The sequence below is a fragment of the Malus sylvestris genome, chromosome 1, assembly GCF_916048215.2.
Source record: "Malus sylvestris chromosome 1, drMalSylv7.2, whole genome shotgun sequence".
In the NCBI taxonomy this organism is placed as follows: domain Eukaryota; kingdom Viridiplantae; phylum Streptophyta; class Magnoliopsida; order Rosales; family Rosaceae; genus Malus; species Malus sylvestris.
In genome coordinates, this window is record NC_062260.1 from 25,980,980 (window position 1) to 25,996,754 (window position 15,775).

The 15,775-nt window shown below is 38.8% G+C and overlaps 3 protein-coding genes and 1 pseudogene across 10 annotated transcripts in view; 3 read left to right on the plus strand and 1 right to left on the minus strand.

Annotated features, from left to right (window-relative positions):
- Positions 1 to 14,532, plus strand: part of LOC126627258 (disease resistance protein RPM1-like) — a 47,980-nt gene extending 33,448 nt beyond the window's left edge. For 3 of the 5 annotated variants that reach the window (XM_050296740.1, XM_050296736.1, XM_050296732.1), the window contains one exon: positions 12,674 to 14,532. In XM_050296740.1, the coding sequence (XP_050152697.1) occupies positions 12,674 to 14,278 (1,605 nt within the window). In that variant the 3' untranslated portion in view covers positions 14,279 to 14,532. Of the gene's footprint in view, positions 1 to 3,872; positions 4,058 to 12,673 lie in introns of those variants that run through there. The other 2 variants (XM_050296747.1, XM_050296755.1) reach the window with 2 other exon arrangements.
- Positions 1 to 15,775, minus strand: part of LOC126627510 (probable aminotransferase ACS12) — a 36,018-nt gene that overhangs the window by 18,413 nt on the left and 1,830 nt on the right. Inside the window, exon 3 of one of the 4 annotated variants that reach the window (XM_050297104.1) lies at positions 14,759 to 15,119. The exons of 2 other annotated variants lie outside the window; for them this stretch is intronic. In XM_050297104.1, the coding sequence (XP_050153061.1) occupies positions 15,000 to 15,119 (120 nt within the window). In that variant the 3' untranslated portion in view covers positions 14,759 to 14,999. Of the gene's footprint in view, positions 1 to 14,758; positions 15,125 to 15,775 lie in introns of those variants that run through there. One more of the 4 variants, XM_050297115.1, reaches the window with a different exon arrangement.
- LOC126627312 (disease resistance protein RPM1-like) overlaps positions 1 to 15,775 on the plus strand; it is a 111,978-nt gene that overhangs the window by 18,328 nt on the left and 77,875 nt on the right. The window lies entirely within an intron of this gene.
- Positions 1 to 15,775, plus strand: part of LOC126627503 (uncharacterized) — a 31,359-nt pseudogene that overhangs the window by 14,758 nt on the left and 826 nt on the right.

Sequence of the window (15,775 nt, forward strand, 5' to 3'; positions counted from 1 at the left end):
TCCTTCATCTCAAACTCATTCTTCATTTGCTTCTTCAATTTCTCAATCTCTTCGACATTCTTTGAGGCAATCAACATATCATCAACATATATCAATAAATAAATGAAAGACCCATCTTGCAACTTCTTGAAGTACACACAATGATCATATTGACTTCTAGAATAATTTTGGCCTCTCATAAATTTATCAAACCTCAAATACCATTGCCTTGGAGATTGCTTCAAACCATAAAGTGATTTCTTCAATTTGCAAAACAAATTCTCCTTCCCTTTCACTATATACCCATCTGGTTGACACATATAAATCTCTTCATTCAAATCACCATGTAGGAAAGCCGTTTTTACATCAAGTTGCACAAGCTCAAGATCATACTGTGCAACAAGAGCTAACATAATGCGAATTGAGGAGTGCTTCACAACCGGAGAAAAGATTTCATTGTAGTCAATGCCCTCCTTTTGTGCATACCCTTTAGCAACTAATCTTGCTTTAAATCTCACATTGCTTTTCTCATCAGCATCTTCCTTCTTGGCATACACCCATTTGCAACCAATAGCTTTCTTGCCCTTAGGCAATTTAGCTAACTCCCAAGTCTTGTTCTTCAAGAGAGAATTCATCTCATCACCCATGGCATTGCACCACCTATTCTTCTCCTCACTCTCAATAGCTTCCTCAAAATTGGATGGAATCTCTTCAGTGATAATAGGAAGAGCAAAAGCAACATAATCACTATACCGAGCTGGCTTAGTAATTTGTCTCTTTCCTCTGTTCTTGGCAATAGACTCTTGAGGTGAAACTTGCTCTTCAACTTGAATAGAATCTTCAAGTTCAACTTCTTCAACATCCTCATGGTCTCCAACTTCTTCACTTGTAGTGGCTTCGACATCAGCGGAAATAGGATTTGAAGTACCAGAAGCAACTTTCTCAAGCTCCACCTGTTGGACATCTTTCACATTCTTCTCAGAGACTTTGTACATACTTTCTTCGTCAAATGTCACATCTCTACTAATTACCAGTTTCTTCATCTCTGGACACCACAACCTGTAACCTTTGACACCACTACTAAAACCAAGAAAGATAGCCTTTTTGGCTCTAGGATCAAGTTTATTTTCAGTTACATGAAAATAAGCAGGTGAACCAAAAATACGAATATGATCATAATCAGAAGAAGGTTTTCCAGTCCATACCTCCATTGGTGTCTTACCCTGAATAGCAGCTGAGGGTAACCGGTTGATGATGTGACATGCATAATTAACTGCCTCTGCCCAAAATGACTTGCTTAAACCCGACTGAGACAACATACATCTAACCTTCTCAAGCAAGGTTCGATTCAATCTTTCTGCAACTCCATTTTGTTGTGGAGTTCCCCGAACACTGAAATGTCTCACAATTCCTTCCTCTTTGCAAACTTTAAAGAAAGGATCGGATGTGTATTCACCACCATTATCCGATCTCAAAATCTTAATCTTTCTCCCAGTCTGGTTCTCAACCATTTTCTTCCAACCCAAGAAAATGCTTAACACCTCACTCTTATGCTTCATAGTGTAGACCCAAGACCTTCTTGAATAATCATCAACAAAGGTCACGAACCAATGTCTACCACTCAAAGAGGGAGTCTTTGTAGGACCCCAAACATCCGAATGCACATAATCAAGAATGCCCTTCGTCTGATGTACAGCAGTACCAAACTTCACTCTAGTTTGCTTTCCCAAGACACAATGCTCGCAGAAATCAAGCTTACAAGTCGTGGCACCTTTTAGAAGACCTTTTTTCACAAGCCCTTGTAGAGCTTTCTCACCGGCATGGCCTAATCTCATATGCCACAATCTAGTAGTATCTGAATCAGATGTGCCCATATTTTCAGAGACTACAGATGCTTCACCTGTCACAGTGCTTCCCTGCAATAAATACAAATGGCCACATCTAGGAGCTTTTATCACAACAAGTGCACCATAAGTAACTTTCAATGTCTGTCCATCTGAATGAAACCTGAAACCCTTAGATTCCAAAGTACCCAAAGAAATAAGATTTTTCTTCAAATTCGGTACATACCGAACACCTGTCAACTCTTTAACCATGCCATCATGCAACTTCAAACGAACTGTACCAATCCCTTTTGTTGTGCAAGGATTGTCATCTCCCATGAACACAACGCCACCATCAAACTCTTTCAAGCTTGAAAACCAATCCTTGTGAGGAGTCATATGATGAGTACAACCCGTATCCAACACCCACTTAGTAGCACAATCAAATGATGAGGAAGTGGTTAAAGCAAAATCAGAAAAATCTGTTTCAACCTCAGCAACATTAGCTTCAGAACTTTCTTTTCCTTTGGTCTTCAATTTGGGACAATCTTTCTTCCAATGGCCCTTATTACGACAAAAGGCACATTCATCCCTTTCCAAAGGTTTTCTACCTTTAGAGTTTCCTCTAGGTCGAGACTGTGATTTTTTCCTGCTAGAAGATGACTTCCTCTCCGATGATCTACCTCTAACAAATAAAGCTTCAGAGGTACTATCATGATTTTTATCTCTATGCCTCATTTCATAATTCATCAAGGCATTTGACACATCTTCAAATTTCACAGTTTCTTTACCATGCATAATAGTTGTAACAAAATGCTCATAAGAGTCCGGCAAGGAATTCAACAATATTAAGGCCTTATCTTCATCCTTAATATCCTCATCTAAATTTAACAAGTCGGCAATCAACTTATTAAAAGCATCAAGGTGTCTAATCATTTTTGTACCTTCTTTGTATTGGAAGCGGTAGAGCTTTTTCTTCAAGTGTAGTCGGTTCTCTGCACTCTTTGTCATATACTTGTCTTCCAATTTTTGCCACAACACACTTGCTACCGTCTCCCGCATCACAAAATACTTCTGAGTTTTTGCAAGGCACAACCGAATTGAAGAGCAAGCCCACAAATTTAATTTTTCCCATTCCGGCTTCGACATAGTTTCCGGCTTCTCTCCCAACGCGGCAAGTAGATCTTGTTGAGCCAACACATCTTTGACCTCACATTGCCACATCCCGAAGTTGTTTGTGCCATCAAACTTTTCCACTTCGAACTTTGCATTTTGCACCGTCGTTCTTGCAAACCCGGAGCTGCTTCCAAAAGGATTTTCATCTTGCCCGTCTGACATCTTTGGCAACTAGACAGTACCCAAGAGCAACCAGTGCTCTGATACCAATTGTTGTGCTAGGATAGCACCAAACCCTTGTGGAACCAACTCAAGCTAACCCACAGGAAATATATCAAATAAAATGCAAGAACAAAATATTAAAGACACCAAGATTTTAACGAGGTTCCTCAACAGTCAGTGTAACTGGAGTACGTCCTCGGAGCAGTAGGAGCTCACCCAAGAATCCACTATCAACCAAATGGGAGTTTACAAAGTGTTGGCAATCTCACAACCCAAATAACCCAATAACTCACACTCTAAAGAAACAAATAGAGAAAGAAATATAGTGATTAATTTCTTCTCTATACAAAGCTCAAAGCTATTACAACAATAACACTTTGATGGAGTGAGAATTATCCAATGAAAGGAACAACAACCCCTTCTCTGAAAATGGTACTGTAGCAGTACCTTCTTTCTCTCCCTCTCTTCTCTTCGGCTCTCTCAATTTTCTGCACTCTATTTTCTTCTCTTCTATCCCACTCTTACTTCTCATTACAACCAAAACTTATTATTCAAAACCTCAACCGTGACTTCCCATGGACCAAGACAAAAAACCTTTTCCCTATTTTCCTCCCCAAAACAAGGAAAGGTGTTGTCCACCTTTGGTTTGTTTAATCTAAAGTATATGGCCACTTGGCCACATAATCCAACAGATGCGATGTATATGAAACTCATGCCCTGCGTGATTCCAACCTGTGAAAGCATATCTACATGTGAGTTTTAATCCCAGAACACCCCATATAACTCGCAAGGCTTAAATGAAATCGCCAAATGTCATTGTTGACACGATCTCTGTTATTCTTTAGTATTATTAACTGTTATAGATGTTTGCTTTGTATGAAAACAAAAAATAAAAACTTCATTCATGTTTGTGAGGAGTTGATTGTGTTTGAGCAGGCAACATTGATTATTTCTCACAACCCAGACAAGTGTTTGGCTAATTATTTCTCACACTATCTTATCAAATGAAGGGCTAGGAGTTTCAGTTTGAATGTCGGTCCTAAATCATTTCATTCGTTCCAGACATGTTTCTGAATTTGAAGCATTAAACTTTTACTCAGCACACAAGCATTGTGCGTAAGATTTTTTTCGGTTGAAAGGCTTCACGGCAAGCCTACCACAGGTCTCCGAGGATAATCATAGGCCACTTGCGAGGTTGAATATCATTTGCAACCCAGCTAGCAGAAACAAAAGAGTCCCTTCTCCAGTACCAAGCTTAGCTAGAAGTCGAGGTTTTCGCCACATGAATTAATTACGTAAAATGAAACAAATTAAATCTGAATTATGCATGTTAAGTGATGGATGGCAGATTCAAATCAAAGAGAAGCAGTTATATATGTTAATGGAAGATCAGAGCAAAACGCATGGCTTAAACTTCATTGCTTTACATCTGCAACCTTATCAGAAAGAACACAAAAGTCTCCAAGCATACATATAGTGTGTTAAAACCTGATTGCATAAGTTAATGAAAAAGTAGCAGAAGCAGTTGTATTCTTTGTGATTGATAAGTCTCTACTCATCTACTGTACAGAAGCAAAACTTCCAAGAGATATATGATAGAGATTTTAACACATGTTCAAGAACTGGTATAAACAATTTACGAGTTTTTGGATTATTTAACTTAATTAGAACTATGTTGGAGCAGTTATGTTTTTATTTAATATATGTATATATATATATTTATGATTTGTTTTATTAGAAACATTAAATATATATAACTGTTATTAGGAGTAATTTTTATTTGTAAATATATTGGAGACATTGTCAAGTAGGAGTAATTTCCATTCTTAATTATATAGGAGACGTGAGGAAGTTTATTACTTCAACAAATTTGATATGCCTTCTCTAAATAGAGAAGAAGATCACGTCCACCTCCATATATAATCTATCCGTTTTGATTTTTACGTTTTGGTTTATTCCGGATTTCTAGTCCTTAATTTATAAATCCTTCAACCTCTATTTCTTTACTTTGTATATAAATACAAGTCCTGAGTATCGATAAAAAAAAATAAATATATATATATATATATATATATAGAGAGAGAGAGAGAGAGAGAGAGAGAGAGAGAGAGAGAGAGAGCTATAAGCTGATAAATAATTTTTGAAATTAAGTTTTGAGAGCAACATATTGAAAGGGTGCAAGTTTGAAGGTTCTTCCATTGTGCAAGGAAGAACCTTATCAGAAAAAGGTTATAGGCTGTTTTATCCTGGGGACGACGTAGTGTTTGTGAACTGCTTGCACACTTTGGGTAGAGCTGCGATAAAAAGAGCGACTTAGTCTGCGACTCATCCTAAGAATCATTCATCACTCAAGGCTTTTACATTTTCCGGGTAACTTCATTCCTTTCTATTTCAGTTTTCAACAAACTACATTAATTTGACAAAACTAAATTCTATTGTACGTGACTTAAACAAATATATAAAATGGGAATTGGCTTACAGAAATAGTGATTTAACTAAACAAAACAAGTAAATGTAGAAACTTATGATAATAGAAATAATTGAAGAAAATTAGATTGACAAGGCACTAGAGTTCGACCTTTACCAACAACACTCCTACGTAGCTCTTCCAATTGCTTAAGTAATCGAAAACACACATGCTTTGAAGGTTGAGTTTTTCCATATGTAGTTTTACTTGTGACATTCAAGCTAAAATGCATACCACTACATGCAATTCATCCATGACATTGAGATTAAATATAAACACGAGTGATTTATTAATCTTGGTGAAAATCCTTTTAATAAACCATGTAATCCCTAAGAGTATCATATTTACCTTAGGAGAAATTACAATCCTCAATCACAAGAAGCATAACCAATTTTAACGTGACATTCGTTCAAAATTACATTTGATGACTGTTCTAAGTATCCTAATGGTGATCAAGCATCAAGGCACATAGATAGTTTAATTTAATGATTGAAAATATCAAAGCAAACATTTAACAACACTTAAGCAATTAAAAGAGAAATCTACGTATTCATGTTGAGGCTCATGACCTCACTCTAGTGAAAGAAAATTAATTATACATACTTATCTGAAAACATAAGAAATTATCCATAAAAAATCAAGGAAAGAATACAACCTTTAGGCCATCTCCAACCGATGGCTCGTTTAAGCCCTCTGGCCCTCAAAGATTCTCCAAGATATTAATATTTTAATGAACAGTACAAGACCATATTTGCCTCCGTCTCCAACCGAGGGCCAGAGGGTCAGAGGGCTCGTTTTAGCCATTTCACAAAAAATCGTCTCCAACCGAGGGTCAAATGGCCAAACATAATTTATTATTTAAAAACTACAACTTAAATGTTTTTAAATGTTTTTAAAAATGTTGTTTAAGTTTCATGTTGTATAATTTTTATGTTGCTTAATGTTATTTAATGTTGTTTCATGTTACTTAATTTAATTTAATGTTGTATAATGACTTAGGAAGTTATAGGAAAAAAATAGAATTTAAAAAAAATATGAAACAAATTTTGTGAAATAGAAGTTATAGGAAAAAAATGGAATTTAAAAAAAAATATGAAATAAATTTTGTGAAATAGAAGTTATAGGAAAAAATAGAAGTTATATAAAAAATTTTGTAAATAAAAAAAAACTGTAAAAAAAAAAAAACAAATGCAACGGCTACTAGCCGTTGCATTTGAATTTTTTCTTAAGAAATCTTGTCGGTTATAACCGATAGGAATACAGGCTATTATTTAGTATAACCGACAGTAATACATTTATATTAAATAAAAGCATATATTTCTGTCAGTTATAACTAGGGCTGGGCACGGGCCGGGCCGGGCCGGGCCGGGCCCAATTTTAAAGGAACCGGACCGAACCGCAGCTTAAAAGAAACGGGTCGGGCCGGAGCGGGTACACCATATTTTAAAACAGGAATCGGACCTAACCCGGCCCGTTTGAAACGGACCGATTTGGTCCGGGTACACGGGTACCCGTTTTTTTTTTTTCTGGCACCGATTGAAACTTCCACTCCGTCGATCCCATCCCTTCCGACCTCCAGCTCGACCAATAGCTTTACTTCAACGGCTTCAATGGTGTCTCCAACAGCAGCAACACGAGCTTAAACGGCATCGCATCAATCGAGCCCAACGACATGCTAAAGCTCACAAACATTCTCAGAGTCCTCGGCCTGAACAAATTGATCCTCCATTTCAATTGACCGAACAGAAGTTCTCAAATTCCACAACTTTCTCCCAAATCACAAAAACACAAACAATCAGAATATCAAAACTGAGAAAGGAGATCTTGGGAGAGACAAAAACACAAACAATCAGAAGTAAAAACACAAACTTTCTCGTATCTGTAGAGGTCGTATCACTGCAAGGAGATCTTGGATCATTCGCGAGCTTGAATCGAGCTCGAAGCCTCGAGACTGGAGGGATTTGAAGAACAAGGAGCCTACTGGCGAGGAGTGGGCTATAAATTGAAGGGTTAGGGTTAGGAAGGCGAGGACACCGACGAGCTTCGACATGGCTGGTTGGGTTTGGGGAGGGACTCCAGTGACAGTTGAGCTCGAGGAGACCTAGGAAGGGAAGATGGGTGGTGCCGTCGTGTGGGTGGAACCGTGGAGGGGAGGATGGGTGGTGCCGTCGTGTTGGTCGTGACGACATATGAGAAGATGACTGAGGGTTGGAGTCGAGGAAGTCAGAGGGACGAACGGCGTGGAATGGACTCGGGAGGAAGGATGATTAGGGTAGAAACTAACGGTTGAGATTAGATGATAGTTTATCATTCAATCTCATACGTACATTGCAATTACAAACGGGCCGGTCCGGGTACCCGTTTTTCTACACTTCAGGAACCGGCCCGGACCTAAAATTTCAAAGGCCCGGCCCGACCCGCCCCGTTTCTCTTTTTTAAAATTAGGAACCGGCCCGTACCCGCCCCGAACCGTGATTACCCGCCCCGACCCGCGGTTCCTGTACCCGTTTGCCCACCCCTAGTTATAACCGACAGAAATAACAAAACATTAAAAAAAATAGCCAGCCCTCTCCGATTCCGTGGGACCCTTCCAGATTCCAAAGCCCTCTGGCCTAACCCTCGGTTGAAGATAGTTTTCGGGCTATTTTCGGCCCTCTGGCCCTTTGGACTCTTTGGTTGGAGATGGCCTTATTTACATGAATTATTCCTGCTGAGCTGCTTCCATCCTCCTCTCTCTTCCTTTGCTCTCTTCTTCTACTGTGCCTTCCGTCCGTCTCCTTGCTTCTCTTCTGTTTTTCCTCGTCTGTTTCGTGCCCTTCCTTCAACCAAATGCAGCTATCTGCTTTTTCCCAGCCACAAAGGCCCAGTGGAAGACAAGTCAAATTTCACTTCGGTAGTGGGATTGGCAAGGCAAAGCACAAAGTGCCCTTTCTTTTTCCTTTTTCTCCACTTGCCGTGTCCCAGCTTGGAAAATTCCAAAAACGTTCGGTCATTCCCAGTTGCCAAAGCAGGTTGGAGCTTTTGAACTCTTCTTCCGCTTTCTGCGCACACCCACTACCTCACAACTACAACTTTATTAGCCAATCTAATATTACATCTTTAATTGCTTACCATGTCCTCTCCCAATTGACAAGTGACACAAAGTTTCTACAAATGGAAATTAATAAAAAATGTTTGAAAATTTTGACTTTTAACGAAAATAACAAAAATGTGTTGTAAGTGAATAATATCCAATATTGACTTTTTAAAGTAAAAAGGGAAAATTTGAAATAGGTCCAGTTTTATAGGCCTACTTTTGAAATAGATTCAATTTTTAGTGACTTTTGACTTTTGAAATATGTCCAATTTTTTGTTACTTTGAACCCATATCAAAATACCTCAAGTAAAAATGTGGTTTTCCGTTAAAATGAACCGTACCGGAAGTGTTTTGTTGAAACTTCCTTCTTATTTTTAGAACTCATAGAGGAGGAAAAGGAGAGAGAGTGGCGGAAAGAAAATGTGGAAAAAATTTCCACAATTCATTTTCTATGTTTGCACACTTCCAATAATTTTCATCACTCATTTCTCACGTAACATAATCATGATGTTTCCTCATCATTTTTTTTATTTATTTAGCCGAAAGCTGGTCCTAGAAACACAATATGGCAAAAATATCACAAATACTTAAAACTTTCAACTAAACTAAACAAGAAAACAAAAATAAAAAGGCGAAATATATAGTAAAAATATTGGTTCATCAATATACGCATTGAAGTTGCTTTCATCTATAAAATCTAAGAGCTCTTAGATATATTAACATGCCGAAACAATTCAACGAGATGTGAATCCGAAAAATGGCCAGTGTTATTGGATTGTTGAGCTTATACGAACGACATGTTATTTGTATTTACAAGCGTGGGACGAGATGCTGCACACACGAGATTCACAACCTGCATGATTCCAGCTTGTGAAGGCGCACAGGCGAGTCCTACTTAACACCAGAATACCCTGCACCCTGCACCTCAGGATGCTGCAGTGAAATTATCAAATTTCATTTTTTTTCCCTAGCTGCCATCACTTTATTCTTCTAGGAGATGCGACGATTGGTGAGGACTCATGTGGAACAGATTCATTGTAAACGTGGCATCCCAATTTAATAATACAATGCCACATGACATTGTCTTATTGAATTGAGGCGCAACAGTGATGATGAACTCATTTCATGTAAGTTGCTATTATTGTTGGGTATCCTTACGCAAATTTTTCAAGACAAGGTGAATTTTTAACCAAAGATAGTTGTGTGGAAGCATGAAATATGAAACCAATAAGCTAATACAGCAAAATATGACAAGACAAATAATCCAAATTGACACGAGGATTTATACTGGTTCGACGTAAGCCTACGTCCAGTTCAAAGACGGTGAGAAAATTCGATTAATTGTTAGATCTCATATCGCTGTGAGGAGTGGATCCTCTATGCCTTATATGTACATGCCCACCTCTATATAGCACAAAGCCTTTTGGGAGCTCACTGACTTCGGGTTCCGTAGGAACTCCGAAGTTAAGCGAGAAATGGGCTAGAGCATTCCCATGATGGGTGATCCACTGGAAGTTCTACTCGCGTGAATCCTCAGAAACAAAACCGTAAGGACGTGGTCGAAGCTCAAAATGAACAATATCGTGCTACGGCGGAATTGAGCTCGGGATGTGGTGGAGCCCGGGTCGGGATGACACTAATAGTCAAAATGAAAATTACAAATTTAGTTCAACTCTCAAATCCCAAAACCCACATACACTCAATAACTCTCACTCATACAAAGAACAAATGGAGAATAAACACATACCTAATCCCTTCTCCCAAAAGCCACAAAATTGTGGCACCAATATCTTGGATTGATTGATTACAAAGGGAGTTACAAACAAAAGGGGGAGAGCAGCAGCTCTTCTTCAAATGGGAGAGCCGAATGCTCTCTCCTTTGCTCACCTTCTTTTCTGCTGCTTCCACCCTCACACTCTACTGCTCTCCTCTACTTATCTCTCCGCAAGATCCAGCAAGGAAGATAAAGAGCGTCAACATTTTATATTACTATTATTTTTTGTCTTACTATCTCTATAAAAAAATAATATAAAATGTTGACGTGGCTTAACCGTTAACGCACAAAATAAGGGGCAAGGAAAGTGGGAGGGCAGAGACAAAAAATCAACCTTTTCTTTTTTTTTTCTACAAACATCATCATTATGCCTCCTCATCATGTTCCCACATTCTTTTTCTTATTCTATTTTTCTTGCTTTCGGCTTCTTTAACAAATGCAGCCGTTGCTGCCAATTAAAACAAACGAAAATTAATGAAAATAGTTTGAAATTTTTTAATTTTAACGAAAATAACAAAATAAAGGGTAAATTGAATGTTACTAGGATTAATTTTTTAATGTAAAAATATGATTTTTCATTAACGTAAACAGTATCGGAAACTTTTGTTAAAGTTCAAACCACCCGTGGCTTTCACATGGATCAAATAAACAAAACAACTTAATGGGCAATTGGGTCAATAAGTGGCCCACCACAATTTGGCACTAAATTCTCACCTTCAACAAAGTGAAAACAAAGCCATTGGAAAAGCAATAGCCCATGTCTCAAGTGGATAAGAAAGGTATCAATTTGCTTCAATGTTTCTGATTCTCTTGATACCAAAGCCATCTGCTTCCCATTGTTCATAATTCTTCCTGATTCTTGCATCCTCTTCTTTTTCAGATTTCGTTTCTCTACCTTTGCATCTAAACAACTTCTTGCTCACCCAAACCGAAAGGCACATTGCTTGGGGTTGTTGGGTTGCACATATTATATGGCAGAACAGATTGTATGCTTTGTGATCGACAAGTTAATTCAACTACTCATCACCACAGAAGCAAACCTTTCGAGAAATGCACGTATTGAAGTTGGTTTCATCAAAGATGAACTCGAGAGCATCCGATCATTCCTCAAGGAAGCAGATGCTAAGGCTGCAGCAGCAGATGGAGAGACTGTGAACGACGGTGTTAAAACTTGGGTCAATCAAGTAAGAGAAGCAGCCTTTTACATTGAAGATGTCATCGATGAATATTTGCTCCACATCATACAGCATCATCAACACCATGGATTCATTCGTTTTTTCCATAACATAATCCGGTTGGTTCAAAAAATGAGATCACAGGATGGGATAGTTTCGAAAGTTGACGGTATAAAAAAATTGGTTCGTGAAATCAAGGATAGAAGTGAAAGATATGGATTCAAATCCAGTGATCAGCAAGGGCAGAGCAGTGGAGAAAAGACTCTACCGTCGAACGACCCTCGAGTGGCTTCCCTTTTCATTGAGGAAGCTGAAATTGTGGGGATTGAATCTGCCAGAGATGAGCTAACTCGTTTGTTGATAGAAGGAGCGCCGAGACGTGAAGTGATATCAGTGGTTGGCATGGGAGGACTTGGGAAAACCACTCTTGCCAAGAAAGTGTATGACCAGCCGAAGGTGATGGCACACTTTGATTGCTATGCTTGGATTACAGCGTCCCAGTCGTACAGGGTTGAGGATCTTCTGAGGACGGTAATAAAAAAGTTCTACAGTTCAAGGAAGGAGCGTTTCCCAGAGGAAATTGACACAATGGATGAGGAGTCCCTGATTAGCACATCAAGAGAGTATTTGCAGCAAAAGAGGTACATTGTTGTGTTTGATGATGTGTGGAAAGTAGATTTTTGGGGGGCAATAGAACATGCTTTACCCGATAATAAAGGCGGACGAATAATTATCACTACACGGATTCAAGATGTTGCCAACTTTTGCAAAAGATCTTGTTTTGTTCATCTTCATCACTTGCAGCATCTGCCTCCAAACAAGGCATGGGAATTGTTTTGTAGGAAGGCATTTCAGTTTGAATTGGAGGGAAAGTGTCCTGAAGAGTTGGAAGAGTTGTCTCTTAACATCGTCAAAAGATGCGAAGGACTACCTTTGGCAATTGTTTCCGTAGGTGGTCTGCTGTCAACCAAAGCTAAAGTTGTGTCTGAGTGGCAGAAGTTATACAATAGCTTAAGTTCAGAGTTAGAAAGAAATCCCCACCTTACAAGCCTCACAAGAATCCTATCCCTCAGCTATCACCATCTACCGTATTACCTCAAATCGTGTGTATTATACTTTGGCATCTTTCCTGAGGATTACTCAGTTAATTGCATAAGATTAGTTCGGTTGTGGATCGCTGAAGGCTTTGTGAAACCGAAGAGGGGCAAGACACTAGAAGAGGTTGGAGAGGAATACTTGATGGAGCTAATTCACAGAAGCCTGGTTCAAGTTTCAGAAGTTTACATTGATGGAAAAGCTCGAGCTTGTAGAGTTCATGATCTATTGCACGACGTCCTCCTTAAAAAGGGGCTGGATTCGAGCTTCTGTCATGTGTTATCAAAAGACGAGTCGACTTTTAAACCAACAACTCGACGTCTCTCAATGAACATCAGTCCCTTTGGGGCCCTGGGAAGCATTACACAATCTCATATTCGTTCCGTATTTACTTTCAACCTAGAAGAATGGCCCGAGTCTTTTTTCGATACATTGAGTGGAAACATTAAACTTGTGAAAGTATTGGATTTCACGGATGCTCCAATCAATCAACTTCCGAAATATGTGGGGGATTTGTATCTCTTGACGTACTTAAGCCTGAGGAATACAAAGGTGAAGTTGCTTCCAGACTCCATAGGCAATCTGCAAAACTTAGAAACCCTGGATCTAAAGCAGTCTTTGGTGTATGAAATACCAGCCAAGATCAATAAGCTTGTTAAGCTGCGGCATCTTTTGGCCTACCATCGTGACTACAACTGCGACGTGGGTTTGTTCTTGAATATGGAAAAAGGAGTGAAGATACATGAAGGTATTGGATGCTTACAAGCTTTGCAAAAACTGTCCTATGTGGAGGTGAATCATGGAGGGATCAGGCTAATCAAAGAACTGGGAAAGTTAAGACAGCTACGGAAGTTAGGCCTAAAAAACTTGAAAAGTGAAGATGGAAGGGCTGTGTGTGCTTCTATTGAAAAGATGAACCACCTTGAATCTCTACTTTTAACTGCAATAAATGAAGATGAAGTCCTTGATCTAGAATCCATTTCAACTCCACCAGAATTTCTTCGTGGTCTCTGCTTGATAGGGTGTTTAGAGCAGTTGCCAGGTTGGATTTCAAATCTTCAACACATAGTCAAGATAACCATTTATTGGTCAAGGTTGAGAGATTCCCCACTAAAAGCCCTTCAAAATCTACCTAATCTGTTGATGCTAACTTTGGGTAGGAATGCATATGATGGTGTGCAGCTGCATTTTGAGGAAGGAGGATTTCAGAAACTTAGGGAGCTAAATCTCACGGCAAAGATGGTGGGACTAAATTCATTGATCATAGACAATGGTGTCATGCCTTTTCTCCAAGAGTTTCACATTCGACCTTCCCCACAACTGAAGGAGGTGCCCTCTGGCATCCACCATCTCCGGAATCTGACAACTCTTGATTTCTATGACATGCCAAAGGAGTTTGCGCGACAGATGGATCCAGAAAATGGCCAACATTATTGGATTGTTGAACATGTACAAAATGTTCGTTTTATTTACAAGGTCGGACCAAGGTGGGGTGAATATGAAACTCACGTCCTGCGCGATTCCAACTTTTCTCTCTGGTCGAATACTTGAATCCAACTTGTGAGGGGCTCTTGCAGGTTGACTGGGAGGGGCTCTTGCATGTTTTGGTTAAGAGTTGGTTGTTAGCTCTGGTATCCTAGTTTCTCTTGCTTGTTGACTGGGAGGGGCTCTTTTTCTTCTGTTTTCTTTGTGTCGTCCAGTCGTATTCCTAGCATTTTCCTTGTAATTTTATTGGTGGTTGCAATAAAAATATCCTTTCTAATTAATTTTCTCTAGGAGAATGATAAACCGTATGCTCTTTTTAATCTCACTTTGATAATTGATGTTAAAATAATAAATTTTTACTATCTTTTATTTTACCAATTCTTTAGTATTTTATATTCTTTATATTAATTTGTAATCTCTAAGATATTTTGTTAATCAAAGGGTAGATTTTGTGGATTATAGAAATTTCATGAATCGTGATTTTTTTTTTTTGGCCAAAAATTTCATGAATCAGGATTGAGCTTTCTCCCTTTGTATGCACAGATTGATCCAGCCACACATATTTTGTATGCACAGTGGTGAAAAGGTGTTGAGTGCTTACATGACAGTATTGATTCAAACTCCATCAATAACTAATCTAACATTTAATGTAACAAATTTTATCGATGGACAAAAAAAAAAAAAAAATAGTTAGGTGCAAGATGTAAAGGTGAGGGCCCACAAATGCAAGCGTTGGGCGTGGCGGAGTGGATCCCACGATTTCAAAATTCTGGACAGAAGGAACATTTCACTCAAACTTGGGCGCTGAAAAAAGTTGTCGTCGTCGTCTTTCCTTTTCTGGCTGCGTTTGCCTTCTTAAACCAACCCGAAATTCTCGCCCCAAACAAATATTCAAACCTTTCCGTTTCTTCCCTTCACATATTTCCAATTAGGTTTCACATTAACCTTGATCAAAACTTCTACGTACATATATATACATATATATTTACATATAATCTCTCTCTCTCCCTCTGTTTCTGAATTTTGATTTCCCGGGAAAGTTTCGAACTCGATCGCTTCTTCGAAAGTCTCCTAAAGCTTTTTGACAAAACAAAAATCCAAAATATTTGTGATATAAAAAGGAAATAAATTTTAAAACGCGCATGGAATTGGCTGGTTCATTTGCCTGAAAGTTGGTTCAGATAGAGAGAGATGGAGGGAGGGGAGACAGAGATTGAGGGAGGAGAGAGAGATGGAAGAAGAAATGGTGGAATTCGCGAGGGAGGCTTTCGAGGGGGATGAAATTGACATGGACTACGAATTCGATGCGCCAAAGATTCTACGATTTCACTAGGCCGGAATCTGATTGGGAGGCGGAGGAGGCGGAGGAATGGTTCCGGTCAGCCGGAGGCTATAAGCCCTCGCGTAAGCGATTTCCGGATCATTTGTTTGTTGTTTTCTTAGCATGTCCCAAAAACAATGAATTTTGGATCATCTTCTATGATTACCACATTAATTAATGATCGTTTTCTGCTAATTAATTTCAGCATCTACATGTTAAGTTCATGCATTTTAGTTATGTTA